Source organism: Populus alba, chromosome 5, assembly GCF_005239225.2.
Source record: "Populus alba chromosome 5, ASM523922v2, whole genome shotgun sequence".
Classification (NCBI taxonomy): domain Eukaryota; kingdom Viridiplantae; phylum Streptophyta; class Magnoliopsida; order Malpighiales; family Salicaceae; genus Populus; species Populus alba.
The window spans coordinates 2339096-2357009 of record NC_133288.1 but is presented as its reverse complement, the minus strand read 5'-3'; the positions used below and the strand labels follow the sequence as shown (position 1 = coordinate 2357009).

General features: G+C 32.6%; 2 protein-coding genes across 2 annotated transcripts; both read left to right on the top strand.

The window, feature by feature from the left end:
- The first annotated feature begins 5834 nt into the window (after positions 1–5834).
- LOC118045017 (putative UDP-glucuronate:xylan alpha-glucuronosyltransferase 5) lies at positions 5835–9287 on the top strand. Its single transcript, XM_035053503.2, has 2 exons — positions 5835–6613; positions 8065–9287. Exons 1-2 carry the CDS (start codon positions 5857–5859, stop codon positions 9006–9008), a joined length of 1701 nt encoding a protein of 566 aa, XP_034909394.1. The 5' UTR covers positions 5835–5856; the 3' UTR covers positions 9009–9287.
- Positions 9288–11718: 2431 nt separating this feature from the next.
- LOC118045025 (mitogen-activated protein kinase kinase kinase 2) lies at positions 11719–17511 on the top strand. The gene is made up of 17 exons (XM_035053515.2): positions 11719–12129; positions 12650–12691; positions 13224–13289; positions 13377–13487; positions 13567–13647; positions 13758–13835; positions 13955–14037; positions 14646–14727; positions 14830–14930; positions 15204–15243; positions 15373–15432; positions 15518–15567; positions 15663–15864; positions 15966–16169; positions 16273–16607; positions 16695–16750; positions 17127–17511. Exons 1-17 carry the CDS (start codon positions 11824–11826, stop codon positions 17228–17230), a joined length of 2001 nt encoding a protein of 666 aa, XP_034909406.1. The 5' UTR covers positions 11719–11823; the 3' UTR covers positions 17231–17511.
- Positions 17512–17914: the final 403 nt, after the last annotated feature.

Sequence of the window (17914 nt, the reverse complement as noted above, 5' to 3'; positions counted from 1 at the left end):
TTGAATTTACATTGTAGTTCCCAGACCTGACTCGAAAACTGATCCAAAAAAGATTTTAGATCGTTGGGTCACTAATCAACTGCTTTTAGTTAAACAATAATTTTCTTTCTTTTTATTGTAAGCTATTAACCCAGTTGAGTTTGAATCAAGTTTGATAAAAATTTGATTATTTTAATTAAATCAAACTGAATCAAAGTTTCATCTGGTTCAACTAGAAATCTGGACAAATCAAATTCTAGGTTAATGCTTTCGTGACCATCCCACTAGATGAGTTAATCTTAAGTCTGTTTAGGAATGTGGTTGCGATTATTTTTTAAAAATGCTTTTTGTGTCAAAATATATTAAAATGATATTTTTTTTATGTTTTAAAAAATTATTTTTGAAATAAACGCATTAAAAAAATTCAAAAAATATATAAAAAATTTATTTTTAATAAAAATAATAATTTTTTTTGAGAACGCAATTTACATCATGTTCCCGAATGGCTTTCTTAATAATTGTGATTTCAGTCATAACACTACACATTAGAGTTTTAAAACTGCAAATTGGAGTTTTAATATAACTTATGGGGGCAAAGACAACGTATTTCTTGTTATCATAATCTAGATGTAGTAACATATATGATAGCTTGAGTATCAAATCTTTTGATTTTATTAATTTAATAAAATCTTTTTGTGACTTGTTATCAATAATGAAGTGATAGATTTCTTATGCAACATGAACACCAATGGAATTGCTCAAGTTCAAGATTGGCTCCTAGGAATCAACTTCTGATGCTGGACACAGATTGATTGGCATTGCAGGAGCAGATGTGGACAAAGCAAGAACAGTACTTGTTGTCTGGACCAGAGAGTTGAATGTTCCTTAAAAATGGAACGAGGAATTTTCCAAGCAGTGCCATAATATTTGATTTGAGGATAGAATATTGTAGTTATCCAACCTGTTCTGTCCAAATCCATGAACATATCAAGACCTGGATATACATTAAATTAGCTTCAATTAATTTTGCAGTTACATATAGTTTTCGAAGCACCAACTTGGGATATATCCTAATTAATCAGTAAATTGTTGACTATATCATCAAAGAGATATTATTGGCCTTCAACATAATTAGAATGTTGAGATTCTCTGAATTAATTCATGGTGGCCTGATTCGTTTATTTATTTATTAGCACTATATTTCGTTTCCATAGGAGAAATTGACAACTCAACAGCTGTGGACAGCATAGAATCCAATGTATACGAGTTGTAGCAGGATGTCATTACCTGCATTTCTTACATAAATGAATAAATAAATAAATAAGAACGACTTAATTAGATATAAAGATGATTTGGAGTTATAAACCCCTTAATTTCGATCTAATACTTGTTAGACTATCTTCTAAATTTAGGATGTTTTTACCCCTTATACCTTAAAAAATCATTTTAGCCCAATAAATTAAGCTGTTAAGTGAAACTTTAAAATATTATTTATATTAGTTTCTAATACATCCCTTTGAGTGAAAGCTCTTTGAACTTGAAACTTGCACAAGTTATATTACCTTATCCTTAATTTTTATCAAATATATAGAGATATTGAGATTCGGTCAAAAAACCATCTTAATCCAAAAACTTAAGCTATTAGATAAAATTCTAAGATATGATTTATATTATTCTCTAATCCTTAATTAGGTATCCAAATTAACATCTTTTTTTTTTTTTTCTAATTGAATCCTCAATGCATAAAAAATCTTCAATTAAGCCTCTATTCTATAGTCCAAGGGCCGGCTTCCGGTTCGACAGTATAAATCATATTTGTTTGTTAAAAAAAATATAAAATAAATTCATTTAAAAAATCTTGAGTTTTTTCATTGAAAATGTCCAGTATAGATCTCAAGGCAGTTGGTTAATCCATTGAGCAGATTTGGGTTTGCATAACCATACTGTTATCTATAATCGTTAATGTTTAATTAATATCCCTTTTAAAACACCAATTAATTTTCTGCATAAAACATGTCTAAATGAGAAGATCTCACGGTGTACAATACGAATTCATGAATATTTTTAGATGAAAGTACGTACTCAGTTGAACAGGATTTCTAATAGAACAATTTTCTCTTTGAAAATTAGAAAATTTATGAATATTAATTTTCTGCATAAAACATGTTTTTTTCTTCTTTTTCTGGGTTGAGCTTAGACCCATGCATATTCATGAAAAGAAAGACTGATAATTAAGCACTCATGTGGTTTCAAACGTAAGCCTTTGCTTCTGATTACAGAGGCAAGTATCGATATATATTACAAGTTTTTGTTTTTTTCTCCCTAAAAGACCAGTGATGAGTTCTTGTCATAATCGCATCCATCCATTTATTGCACATATATATATCGAGTAATGATTTCTTTGGCTAATAAGAGAGCATGAACACGCACACCTGGTGTTGAACTGTTAATTTCTTGATGATATATGTATATATTTGTGTATGTCAACGTCCTTCCCATCACTTGTCTGATCTCTAACAATCGCCAGCACTAAAAAAATGGGGCCATCTTTAGAGATTTGGCTTCCAATTGATCATTTCATGTGTAGTCTTTCTTTCTCTTGATAGAGATGCGTCACCAATAATATTTTTGATATATATATATATATGTGTATATATATATATATATATGTATGTATGTATGTATGTATCTTCGTCCATATATATAAATAATTGCCTCATCATCACTTTTCTTGGAAAAAAAAAGAAGAAGTAATTGCGCCCCCTTCCTAGTTATTGTTTTTTAACCTCCATCTTCGAAGCTGAATGCAAGATCCAGAGATCACAATTTATTTAAGAAAATGGGATTTAATTGTTCAATCATGATTCAGACCGAATTCTCTATGTTTCCAATTAATCATACATAAATCTCTTCAATTTGTCATCATCCAGGCGCACTAATTAATTGCTATTCTTTAACAAGGATGTTGGGGTGGCTCTTGTGGGGTTGATTTGGTACGCAAGGATAGAATTCATTAATTATTGACTTATTGAAAATGTTATGTTCTCAATCAATCATAAGAAAAAAAAAATTTAAACCTTGATTTCGATGTTTAATATGATCTAATTGTAGCAAATGAATATAAGTTAAAAAACATGTTGTTTTATCTTAGTCTACCCTTTGTATTAAAAAAAAGCATAACAATATCATTAAAAAAAAAACATTATTCCTTTTGAAATTATTATAATTTTATAGCAATGTGATTTGTAAAATTCAGTGTTCAAGAAATTGACTCTCTTCGTATAACTTTGAGAGGTATAATTCAACTGGTTAAGTTTTAGGTTTGTTCCATATAAATCACTGGTTTGAATCTCACAAATCCTAGAGTTACTTGAGATTTATATAATCATTAACTTTAAGATTTATAAAATTAGTTAAAGTACACGTAAGCTGACCAAATATTCACATTAATATTTTTTTTGAAAAAAATTGACCCTCCCCAGCCTTTTCTTGATTTGAAAAGGTAAGATAGAGAGAGAGGGAGGACCAATTTCAGACTTCCACGCCTATACCATCTACAATGTCAAACGATTGTACTAACTAAATGATGGTTTTTAAAACATTATTAAAAAGATAATAATAATATCATTCTCAAGAAGAAAAAATAAATTACATCACGATTTCTTGCTTTGATTTGATTTGTTCTTGGATAACTCTTGAAGTCGGTATGAATAATTTTATATATGCACCACCCTAGCTAGCTCGAATAATCAAAATAACCATGGGGGAGAAAAAGAAAAGAAAAGGAATATATATCCACAAGTAACGGGTCAAAGACGACACCATGGCATTACAACTGAATTATTATATAAAAACACACACTCAACTGATGGAATAATTCAAAGAAAATTATGAGGGATTAATTAATTAAATTTCCATGAAACCAAACTATGCATGATGACAATCTTCTCTTAGTCATAGGTAACATGTTCATTCATTTTTTATATATATATATATAGGTTCCCTTCCTTAATTTCTAGCTATTATTGGAATTTCTTTGAATACATGTGCATCGAATAATAACTTTAAAAAACGATTAATCTAGCAAACTTGCAATTGATTTAGAGTTTAATATAAATTAGATAATAGTTTAAACTGATTTTAATATGTATTAATTGATCAAATTAACTTGTATCACCTAACGGGTTTGAATCATAATAAGATCAAAATTAAGGAATTATTTTTTTATTAAAAAAGTAAACAGCATCGTTTTAAATTAAGAAGATAAACTCATGTTAATCTACCTACCAAAGAACTCCAAAACCCAAATCCTTTGCCGGCACTATACGCTAGGAAACATGACATTAGCTTGAATTAGTCTTTTTTAGAATTAAATGGACTGCACACAGTACTTTTTTCTAAGTCGAGCAATTAGCTTATGAGACCCGTATATAGTTGTATAACCCTTCTTCAACGAATACCACTTCCTGTATCATGTAAAAATGCAACCCTGTAGCTGCAAAAGCAGGAAAAATGGCACCGAAAATGACATACTGTTTGATCCACACAGTACGTACGTAGAGAAGCAGAAACAGGTTTTTGAATACCATCAATGTCTACTAAAAGGACAGTAGTCAAAGCGAGAAGTCGTGATGGTTAATATGAATACTGCCTTGGACATTGGATAGAATTAAGTAGTGAAAACTCAAATAATTCTATTTTAGTTATTTTTTTTCAATTTTTTTAATAAAAAAAAGAGTAGTATTATCAATGAAGGAAAGTTAGCGAGATTGATTGTGACTAACCAAGATAAATTAAGTACAAGGCATGAAACTAAAATGAATTGATGATACATATTTTAAAAAACTAGATTATGATAATATGTGATTTTTAAAATTTTTTTGTTTGTTTTTATGTTTTAAAAAAATTAAGTTTTTTTTTTTTTTTTTTTTTTAAAGAAAACATGAGATTTCAAAGAAATTTGTATGATCATGTAAATATATCTACATATCATGTTTTTTTGTTTGATTTATTTTTGATAGTCAGTTTTTACGAGATTTATTATAGAGATTTCAAGAAAACATGCATGGCTTGTTTGTTGTTCGATTTAGCCTTGATATAATTAATTTTCGCATTGACATGCTATATTTGTTATAACTATAAGTTAAGCAAGAGATATGGATCTATAAAATCTTTATTTACGAGGTGATTTATTAAATCATAATTAACATGTCAAAAGTAATTTCATACATTATTTATTTTAATTAGCATGACTAGATAAATTAACCTATAAAACAATTATAACCTAACATGAGTCGAGTTTAATTTAAATTAATTTTAATATTAACTGATTAATTAATTAAATCCATTATAGACATAAACTGATCAATGTCAATAAATAAATTATATATATTAAAAAATTAATATAATTCTGAATAAAAATATAGTTTAAGTTAACTTAACAATCCAATAACAAGATTTTTTTTTTTGGATATATCTCGAGCCAAATCTAACAATTATATATAAGAGTAAGACCAGCCAACCAAAGAGCTACATTTCTATATAATTTATTGCAATAAAAGAACAAGACCAATTTTAGCAAATTTGAAAAAAAGACTTTTACTCCTCCCATATCAAAATCAAGCGTTAACAAAGCAACATCAAAACACACACACACACACACACGTATATCCAAGCTATTTCCAAGGCATCGTAATTAATAGGAGCAAGTACTGTAATTACTTTAATTTTCTAAGACGAGGACAATATTTACAGCAGAAACGCGCAGCCATGCACTCTTTCTCACCAAACTCATTTGATTTGGAGATGAATATAATAATATTCTTCAAAGCCTTGACTATATAAACGCACACATTATATCTGATTAGGTCAATCAAAATGGCCTCCTCTAAGCATTCATGTCAAAAACTCTTCATTTCTTCTCTCTTACTCCTCTCTATATCCCTGACGTTTCTAGTATTCTCTTTCCAGCCAAAACCAGACCATGAGCTTGATGATCACCGACGTCAAACAGTAGTCCATCGCCATAAAAAACCTTTGTCGATCAACACCCAAAAATCATGGTTCGATGATCTTATTGAGAGGAAAATCTTTAGCGAAAGAATCAAGATTGGTTTTGTAAATGTCGATGATAATGTCAAACATGCATATGATCATATGCATGGAGAAGTCGAGACTGTTAACGTGGATTTCAGGCCTGTGTCCAAGGAGTTAAAATGGGAGAATTTCTTCCCGGAGTGGATTGATGAAGACGCGAGGTGGCACGAACCATCATGCCCGGAGGTCCCAATGCCTAGGCTAGAGGATTACCGTGACCTAGACGTTATTGTGGCTAGGGTTCCTTGTGGCAGTGGAGCACAAAAGCAAGGGATTAGGGATGTGTTTAGGTTGCAAGTGAACTTGGTGGTGGCTAACCTTGTAGTGGCCAACGGATTGACCGAGGGTGGTGATGATCGGACGGTGTCTGTTATTTTCATAGGGTCTTGTGGACCCATGCAAGAGATATTTAGGTGTGATGATTTGATGACTCATTTAGGTGAATATTGGGTGTACAAGCCCGAGTTGAGGCGACTCAGACAGAAGGTGCAAATGCCTGTTGGGTCATGCCAGATTGCTCCTCTTCATAGAGAGACAGGTATGTTTTTGTTCACTGACATGATTTTATTCTGTATTATTCGTCTTAGGAGAAAATTATATGTTGATGACATCAAGAAAATATAAAATAAAGAGATTCCTAATATATATCCTCACCCAACAAATAGTACATATAATTTTCCTCCATGTTCATGAAAATGTCAATTTCCAATATTAATTTTCTCAATTAGCAATAATATTATATATAAAAAAAAACTAGAGAAATTAAGTCCCTCTTGATAAATTGGTGAAGTAGCACAGCAATATTCCCTTCTAGCTACAAGAGTATATATAAAATCTCAAAATTTACTACATTCACATAGAATATTTTTATCAATCTGCAAATGAACTAAAATAAATAGAAATTAATCGGGTTGTTGGCTCTTAGTCAACACTATAATTTATGCATTTCATTTTTAATAAATGACATAAACCCAAAAAAATTATACACAAGTAATTAATGAACATCTCTCTCTCTCTTTTTAACCATTATGTCACCAAAATAAATCTCTTCAAGCATGGCAGGAAAGTTCAGCTGTGTTTTTATTGCTATAATTAGCTCAATTAAACTATATAAAACACATTGATTAGTTTGGTAACCTCTAATTAAATCAAAGGATACAGCTAGATAGGCAACAACCTTATGGTACTGAGTTCATGGAATTAGAAAATTGGATATTGGTGTGTTGTCAGGCAGCCCAAATCCGTGACCCTTTCATGGCCATCGTATTAAGAAATTGGAAAATTATATTTTAAGCTGTCACTTTACGTGTTTGAGTAGAGATTGGGTCCATTAAGCTAACAGCACTTATTTTTTTAATTATTTTTTTAATTAAATCACCTAATAATAATCTTATCGATGACGACATGTATAATTATTGTACCTCTTGTGTATCGGTTAATCTATCTAATTTATGACGTCACTTGATGTTGTTCTCAAAAGTCTAAATTAATGTTTACTTAAAGAAAGTAATTAAGATGAATTTAACTCTTAATTTGTATATAAATTCTATATCTCTATGCAAGCAAATATAGTTTAGTAATTTTATATTCGGTAACTTTTTCTAATAAGAAAATTTGAGTTGTGAATATATACATATAATTAGAACAATTAACGTGATCCATGTTTTTATTTTAATTTTAGATGTTAAATAGCATATTACATAATGATTAAAGAAGGTGTCTATATATGGAAAAGGGTGTTTATTTTAGTTGAATTTTAAAGTATTCACACTTTCGCATGTAATATTAATTTGGAGAGATTTTAGTAATTATCGATGGTTATTTCTGAAACATTCTAAGATTTTCTGTGATATTTAGGCAATAATCAACACTTTCTTATACCAATAACCCAATTAAATACTCCCATGGCATATTAAATTAAGTTAAACTAATAATTAAAATTCTTGAATTTGATTATATATTTTTTTTTTTTTTTTGGGTTAAATGCAGGTAACATAGAAATTCAGAGATATAAAATGGCAGAATATTCAACAAGAAGAAAACTCAATGACCACAAATTGTATCATCAAAGGGTTGCCTATGCAACAGTCCTCCATTCCTCCGAAGCTTATGTCTGCGGAGCAATTGCACTGGCTCAGAGCATAATACAAAACAACTCTACTAACGACCTTGTCCTCCTCCACGACTCATCGTTAAGTCAGAAGTCTCTACAGGGTCTCAGAGATGCCGGATGGAAGACAAAGCAAATACAGCCTATCCGGAGCCCCTTTGCTCGGAAAAACTCTTACAATGAATGGAACTATAGCAAACTCCGACTCTGGCAACTCACAGATTATGACAAAGTCATTTTCATAGATGCTGATCTTATAATCCTCAAGAACATCGACAAATTCTTTGCTTACCCGCAATTGTCAGCAGCTCCAAACGACAAGGTGTTATTCAACTCGGGGATCATGGTGATTGAGCCATCAGCGTGCTTGTTCGAAGACATGATGTCAAAGAGTAGGAGGTTGATGTCATACAATGGAGGTGATCAAGGTTTTCTTAACGAGGTCTTTACATGGTGGCATCGGTTGCCTGTAAAACTGAATTATCTCAAGATTTTCAAGAGACAAGACAATCCAAAACATGAAATGGAGAAGGGCACCTACACAATCCATTTCCTGGGACTAAAGCCATGGGCATGCTATAAAGATTATGATTGTAATTGGGACATGGCGAATCGCCATATTTTTGCTAGCGACTCGGCTCACAAGAGGTGGTGGAAGGTTTATGACGCCATGCCAAAGAAATTGCAGCCATACTGTGGACTCACGAAGCAGATGGATGCAAGGATAAAGAAATGGAGAGGCAAAGCCAAGAATGCAAACTTGCCCGATGGTCATTGGAAGATTAGTGTCAAAGACCCTAGACAATACCATCTCATCGATTAAATTAAATTAAATTAAATTAATTGCTATATATTTTCTTGTAGCATGCAGTGCTGTGTTGTTTCGGATTATATAATCAAAAGTGTTCATAAGTACTAAGATTTTGACAAGCTCAACCATAGAAATCTGATCACTAATGTATATGTCCTGTGCTGAGGCGCCATCCGAAATAGCAATCTGGTATTAAATAAGATATAGAATTATAATTATCATATGTATTCGAGGATTGTCTCAGAAAATAACTTATCTCATTGAGTTATCCAATGTACAATTATTTTTATTCTTTTTTTATATAAAAAAATAGTGTTAGCTTTATTGAAATCTCGATCAAGTTTAGCTGATTCGACTTAATCAAATCAATAAAATTTCACAAAATCAATATTTTTTTAATTTAATTTAAAACTCAATTCTAATTAAATTTCACATCATGAGTTTCTTGAATCAATTATTTCAATTAAACTAAGTTTAATCTAATTATAAATTTAGATCCGAGTGTAATGAATCAATCATTTAAGTCTGGTTAAATTTAATTACTAACTATACATAAAATATTAATTATGGAAGAAAAGCATCTTTTGGTTAGTTATTTAAATTCCAATTATATATATATAATAAACGGATAAAAGGATAGCTAAAATGATGCATGCAGCAGCTGAATTCTTCCCTCTTGGCAGAAGCGATGTTGATAGCTGATTAAAGCCTGATAGAAGGTGTATTGAAGATTTATCCAAATATTTCAAGCTCATTTTCTTCTATTCCAATATGCCAAACAATAAATTAGCACAACTGCTCATAAGATTTTTTTTTTTTTTGAGAAAACCAAAAAAAAAATCCTCAATGTCAACAAAAATGGTCAAGAGACAAAGATATTCCCAATGGAGCCCAATGCATGATGTAATAATTCTCATTAATGCATACAAGTCACCAAGTGACTTTTATTAATGGTTGAAGGAGTTCTAACTTGTCATTTGTCATCGAAAATCAGTCTTTCCAAACACAAAAAACATTATTATTTCTAAGAAAAAAAAGATTGGTAAATAAAATGGCTAAAAATGGATAATCATAATATTCAAGCTTCTATTGCAGATGTAACCAAGCCAAAGAGTTTTTTTTTTTTGGGTGTTATGAGGGGCTAGTTGTGAATGCAATACATAAAAAAAAGAAAAAGAAAATAAAAGTATAGTTTTGAAACCTGGCCCGGGACCGGGCTGACACAGGACTAAACCGGCTGAGTTGAAGAAAAAATAAGATAAAAAAAAAACTCGGTGTGACCTAGTTAATCCAATTAAAAACTCGTTTACAACTTGTTGACTTTTTTTTTTAACCTAAAACGATATTATTTTAATTTAAAAAAAATTAACCTGATTGACTCATTGACTTGATTAAAATTTAAAACCTGGATTTTAAACTCGACCAGATCTGAAAACTATGAAAAAAAATATATTTAAAAGCGGAATTTGAAGGGAGAAATTTACAGGTGCCTATTGCTCATATTTTGCGTGAAGGAAATCGATGTGCAAATTTTAAAGTCAAGTGTTTTAAATTTTCCTGGTTAAAAATTTGAAGGGAGGCTTGGGTCAAGTTTTTTTTTTTTTTTTTTTTAATTAGAGCGGATGTTGGCCTGGTAAAATTTGAATTACCTAATACATTAACCTGCTATTTAATTAATTAAGTCAAACTTGGATGACACTTGTTCGGTTAAGTTTAAAGAATTTTTTATTCTACAAAAATGTTATTTTAGGATAAACTTTAGTACATCTAGTAAACTCAGTAGAGTCGAGCTTCAAGCTTAGTCTAATAACTATATTAAAAAAATTTTAATTTGATATAAATTAGACAAACTTGTTATACGTTAGATATTAGATTGATATTTAAAAAAAAAAAATTGCCCTTGACATCTTGTAATTCGGTCCATATTATAATTATAATCACTATAATTTGAAAAATTAGCATTTATATAATGAACTCTATACATCAGTTAACACTTAAAAATTCTAGCTAAGAAAATCAACAAAAAAAATTTAATTATTTTATGAAATTATTATTATTTTTCATTTAATAACTAAAAAATCCTTGCAATATTCATACTAAAATTTTCCATCAAAATTAATATTATAACTTCACTGAAAAATTATAAAAGAACTAAAATTTAATATTTCATTGAACACTTTGTCTATAATACAAAATCAACCATAATTTCATAATTCCCCCATCTCAACACAAATCCCATAAATTGAAGAATGTTCTTAAACCACAAAAAAAATCAGTTCCAAAAGGTATTTTCTTAATTCTGATAAAATGCACACTTCATCTTCATCAATCTCTGCCGTTATTATTATTATTATTATTATTATTATTATTATTAAACACCTCCTTGCATCACATTTTCTAGAATTTAATAAACACATACAAACCCCAAGTTCAACATGCTCAAAACAAGACTTCCATGCCTTTCAAGTGTTTGAAAAGAGAAATTTTATGTAATTGATTTATATGGGTATATATATATATATATATAGTCAATTTGTTTATTTTGTTAGATTTGAAATTTTTTTGTTGACCCAAGATATAAATGATAATGTTTTTAAATTATAGCAGGTAATTGTAAATTTACAAAACTATTGGGTGCAAAATGTATTTTGCTTTTTAAAAAATCTCTTTATACTAAATCCATGTCATTTTCGTATTTTTCAAATCACAAATCTCCCCCAACTTTTCCCTCCTTTCCCATCCCCCACTCACTAATGGATGGAAAGAAACACCCTCCATTAACTCCATCAATCACACTCTTTTTCTCTCTGTCTCTCTTTATGTCATAATGCAAGACTTCTTTAGGAGATCATTAGCATTCCGTACACCCCCTCAAGATCATCATGATCCTGATAATCCCAATCAAGAAAGTAATTACTTCAGTTCAATGAATCCATTAACTTCAACATTGGTTGACAAGTTCAATTCTTGCGTTCGTAAATCAAGGATCTTTAGCAAACCCACTTCACCATCTTCACCTCCAATGCCTCCTCCGATCCGGTACCGTAAAGGGGAGTTAATTGGTTGTGGTGCATTTGGGCATGTTTATATGGGCATGAACTCTGATTCCGGAGAGCTTTTAGCAATAAAGCAGGTTGCCTTTCTCTTGATTCTATCTGGTTTTTGTTTTATTTTTTTTGAGTTTTCAGTGTGTTTCTTGAAATAGGTTTTTGGATAGTTTTTGGTTTTTAGTGTGGGTTTTTGAGTTCTTGATCTTTTAAGTGTGTTTTTGTTGAATTTTGGGTTTTGGGGACCGAATTTGAAATGGGGTTTTGTTGATTTAAGATTTAAGGTATGATTTTTTGGGCTATGGGTTGGGGTTTGGTGCTGAATTGGGTTTTGGAGACTTTCAAGTTTTGATTGCTCTTTCACACTTATTTTTGATTTTTAGTTGATTAGTATTTGTTTCATAATTGTGGGTCTGGTTTTTCATATTTCTTAATTGGGTAGTGAGTGATTTACAGTTGGGATGGAGTCTGTTGCTTTTCAGTATTTTGATTGTTGTTGGTGGTCTCTGTGTTTATGTTCATTTCACTTCCGAAAGTCTTCTTTCAGTTATAAAAAATGTTGGTTTGGGTGTAACTCTGATGCTTTTTTGCTTTGTTTTTTCTTAGGTTTCGATTGCAGCTAATGGAGCTACAAGAGAGAAAGCTCAGGTATGAATCTAAAACAATTACTCGTATCTGGCTCATTTTGATTATTTTAAATTCTCTGAAGAATGGAATCTATTTGATGCATGATCCTCCTCATTACGATATCATTTCTTTAGCATGGAAGTATTTAAGAGTAGCACACAAGTGGCTAGCTTTAAGTTGTATTAGGAACAAGGGGAGAGGATTATATCCTCTTCTTTGTATACTGAAGGATTGTTTTCCTGTCTTATGCTGTTTTTTTTTTTTTTTTTGCTATGAAGAATTAATGTGTTTACTAGGTTTCTGAAAACCAGAAAATTACATCAACCAGCATATAATATGATGTCTTGCCTACTTGAGTGAGGGAGCTTTAATTTGGCCAATTTTCTTGCACTTGGGAACCTAAAGATTCTGAGTCAGTGATCTATAATATGAAGTTCATAATTCCAGAATCATGCAGAAACGTTGTAATTATGGTAGTTATTGTAATAGGCTTTCTCTCAACGTTGATTTTAGAATTTTTTGGCTGAATTCACTTGATTGTTGCTATAAGCAGGCTCACATCAGAGAGCTTGAGGAAGAAGTGAGGCTTCTACAGAATCTCTCCCATCCCAACATTGTTGTGAGTATTGAGACTGATCTTCTGTTTAACATTTGAATTGATGAAGTCTACCATAGTTCTGACTTTGCAAGTTATTCTTGTCCTCAGAGATATTTGGGTGTAGTTCAGGAGGAGGAAACCATAAATATTCTGCTTGAATTTGTCCCAGGTGGATCGATATCATCTCTTTTGGGGAAATTTGGACCCTTCCCTGAGCCAGTAAGTCTTTGACTCTTTGCCAATTGAGCTTGTTCATATCAGGTTACTCAGGGAAAATCATGTGTGCTAACTTGAGCAGGTTATAAGAACCTATACCAAGCAATTATTGCTGGGGTTGGAGTATTTACACAACAATGGAATTATGCACAGGGACATTAAGGTAGCTTTGAATTTTTAATTTCCTTCCCCTGATACATGTGAGGAAAGGTCTTTAGACCTTTTCTCATTTTTATTTATGAACAATGACATGTCTTCTTCATCTTCTCCCAGGGGGCAAACATTCTTGTAGATAATAAAGGATGCATCAAACTTGCAGATTTTGGTGCATCAAAACAGGTTGTGGAGTTGGTATGCACATGTCTGCCCCACTGTACACTACACCTACCTTGTTCTCTATGCTGTAGGAAGTGTTTCTAAATATCACTTCTGATATGTGTATCCATCTAATTAGACCCTTGTCACTGCAGGCTACTGTTTCAGGGGCCAAATCTATGAAGGGCACACCATACTGGATGGCTCCTGAAGTCATTCTGCAGACGGGACATAGCTTGTAAGGACAACTAAGTACCATTTATTTCTCGTATCCATTGTACTACATAAGAAACAGAAAATAAGTTGTGTGAGTTATAAGGTGTGGGAAAAAATGAGGCATGAAGAAAGGTGTGGCTAGGAAGAAAAAGTGCCATACATGGCTATTACCATAGAAGAAGCCAAATGTTTTTTAAAATAAAAGAATCCCGAGGCTTCCTGGGGTTTAATTCAAATTAGAAGGTCCAACAAAATTGTCTTGGAATTGCCTTCCATGCTGCCATAAAATAAGTTCTATTTGACATTAAATGGCGTGGCTTAAATTTTAAAAGATGTAGTTGCAAAGCTTATGTTCTTGATCTCTGTGATCCATTTCATACAGAAGCTTCTATAGCTAATTTTTCAGCCACGTGTGCCATACACAAAAACTTACATGGTTTTTATGGGAGCTTTGGAGAATTTAAATGAAGTCATGGTATTTGAATTTTACTTTAGTATTTTCTGATCTGTGCATAATGTAGCTAATTGCTTCTTCATCTATAAGTAACATGATCAAATTGGCAGTTTTTTCTTCATTGCTTAAATTAACAGAACCGAACCTTACTGATATTCTATAAAACAATTCCCTAGCTCTGCTGATATATGGAGTGTTGGATGCACAGTCATTGAGATGGCCACTGGAAAGCCTCCTTGGAGCCAACAATATCAAGAGGTACCTAATTTTCTAGCTTTTGAACAAGTGCTCGCGTGTAGACACACACAGTATTCCATGAGGTGCTTTCCAATATATTGTGATTAGCAACATTTCTGTTAGGTTGCAGCACTCTTTTATATAGGGTCGACAAAGTCTCATCCAGAAATCCCCAATCATCTCATTCCAGAGGCCAAAGATTTTCTGCTCAAGTGCTTGCACAAGTAAGTTTCCTTTTCTCTTCTTCTTTGAACAAAATCAATTTGCAAATTACAATGGCCTAGATGCTTCATCCTATGGGGTTTAACTCACTTAATTTGAAATACTTTGGTAGTGCTGTGGTAGTTTATAAGTTCAAATCCTATAAAAAAAAATTATAGGTTGCATTTTTACTTTAAAATAATTAAGTTTAACATTCAACCCTCATATACAATTAGTACGCCCACTAATTTCGTTTTCCTCCTGAACATGGTTGGCACATGTAATTTCTAATGCAGGGAACCAAATATGAGGCCAGAGGCATCTAAATTGCTGCAGGTGATTTTAATGTTCGTAGCCTTTTGTTTATTTGAGCACATTGTAGGTAGTGGCATATTTTTTGTTCTAATACATATTTTTTATTGATGGTTAATATTTAACAACATTTCAAACTGTCATTAAATGCAGCATCCATTTGTTACTGGGGAGATTGGCATATCTGAATATGTTACTCGTAGTCCGGTCATGGTCGGTATAGTTGGACCTGATTCTGTACTCTGATTTTCCTGCATTCTCTCATTCCATGTTTTTAATGGAAGACTATTACCTTCAGGAACTTTCTGGAATTCCTTTGCAGTCATATAACACTCACCCTGAAACCATGTAAGTACCTTTCTATATTTTACCTTTCCGTATTGACATATTGTACGTGCTTTACTTGTAGATGTTTCTAAAAGTAATAATTTTTTTGTTGCCAGTCAAATGCCATCTGCCTATGACACGATGGATGTCTGTAATTTGGGTAGTCTGAGCTGCTCAATGGATCCTGAGAAACTGTCTGAAAGTAAGGGTGCATTGGAAACACAAAACAGTGATGATGACATGTGTCAGATTGACAATGATTTTTCTATAAGTGAAGTAAAGCTCGGTCCTCTGTTGACTTCTAATGACTTCAATAAGGTGAGCAACTGCTTTGACATCATTATCATTGCTGGTGTAGCTTTTTAATCATGCAACAGCTTCAAAGTTATATAGTTTATTGGAAACCGTGCCTTGTTTAGAGTTCTGATCCCAAATATGAGCTCTCTGGAGAGTGGAGGTGCAAATATGATGAGAATCCAGAACTAGAACAAGCAGGAAAAAAATCAGACGCTGGTGAACCAGTTCAGGGGGGCAAAAATGCTTCATCTTACTGTGGGGCATCGCTTTCTGAGGATAATGAGGCACTTACTGAGTCAAAAATTAGAGCTTTTCTTGCTGAAAAGGTTCTGCTGCTTATCTTTAATATTGAAGATTAGCCATTTCCTTGTGCTGTTTTAGATCTGGATTCACTGCATCATAATATTTAACTTCAATTTGATTTCTCAGGCTTTGGAACTGAGGAAACTGCAAACACCTTTATATGAAGAGTTCTACAACAATTTGAATGCACCTAGCTCTCCAAGTTTTGGTGGAAGTTCACGTGATGAAACTCCTCCAAATTACTTGAAATTACCTCCTAAAAGCAGGTCACCCAGTCAAGTCCCTGTTGGAAGCCCATCTACATCAACTGATGCTGTTAGCACCAGAAGTCCTGGGAGTAATAAACGTGCATCTAATGTTGGCAATGCAAGCGATCAAGCTTCCGAGGACAATTCATCCCCTCGGGGAAATGATTGGAAAGCGCTTCCACTTGATGATCAACCAGAAACAGCTAGTCCAAGGTTAGCCCATAGATTGCATCCTTAGAGCTTCCTTGATTCTCTTCCAGATGTGAAATAATCTGAAGTATGATGATTTGCTATTCACAGTGTGAGACAAAGGAAGTGGAAAGAAGAGCTTGACCAAGAGCTCGAGAGCAAGAGAGGTGTAGTTTTCTTCCTGTTCCCCATCTATTTAAATACCAATTAATTCATAGTGTTCCCACCTTTGTCAACTCCAATGCTTTTACCGTTTCATGTACGTACTTGCAAGTGATACTGTTTGGGAAATCATCTGCACTGCAGTCACCACTGCCTGAATTTTCATCATCCATCAATGTGTTTGGATTAGCTTATCAAGTGTTTTCTATGCTGTCTAAAAGCTAGTGTGGAAAGGCAAGATACACGTTAAATCATCTTGTCGGAGATAAAGTATAACTGATTATATTGCCCCCCCTCTTCCAAACCAATAGAAAAAACATGGTAGATTTTGCAATCACTCATGACATCAATGATTTTAGATATTGTTTGCTATGTTTGCAGAGATGATACGCCATGCAGGCTCGGGAAGTAAAACATCGTCTCCAAGGGATCGAGCATCAAGTCGGCAGCGAGAGCGGACAAGATTTGCATCTCCAAGCAAATGAATGCAAGGCTTGGAGTGTCATCAGGATTGGTAAGAATGTGGCCCAGTGTGGACGGTTTGCCCGATATGTGTGGATATTGCACCAATTTTCTCATTGTTCAGCCTGAATGGCGTTTGTTATATTGTACCGTATAGAAAAAGGAGCGGAAGTGTTATCATATTTGTTTCTCCTAGTTTTTGAGGAGGGGTGGAGAGAATTATACATGTCTCTCAAGTTTGTAACATCAATGTACAAAAAATCATACTGAGTATTCATAAGCGTCTGAAATTTTTGTCCACGTTCTTCTAGCTTTCGTGTAGCTCTTTTGAATCTTGATCTTGCAACATTTTATTATTTATGAAGCTTCATGCATTTGACAACTGCAATTTCATCTGGGATGGAATCTACCCATGCATGTGCAGAGTGGTTTCCCTTCTGTGTTTCTTTCAAAATGAAGCAGTCCTTATTAGGTGAATGATCTATCTCTATCAATATGTGACGGACAACTTAGAATTAGAGTAAACTATCCCTTAGTCCCTGGATTTTGACCCTAATTATCGGTTAGTCCTTTATGTTTGAAAAACCCGTGATTTAGTCCCTTCGCTCTAGTTTACCGCTTGTCAAATAAAAATATAGTCACAAATGATTTTCTCTAATTTCCTGACTGGTTCAGGATCAAGGGTCCCTGCTCGGATGTGATTCCAA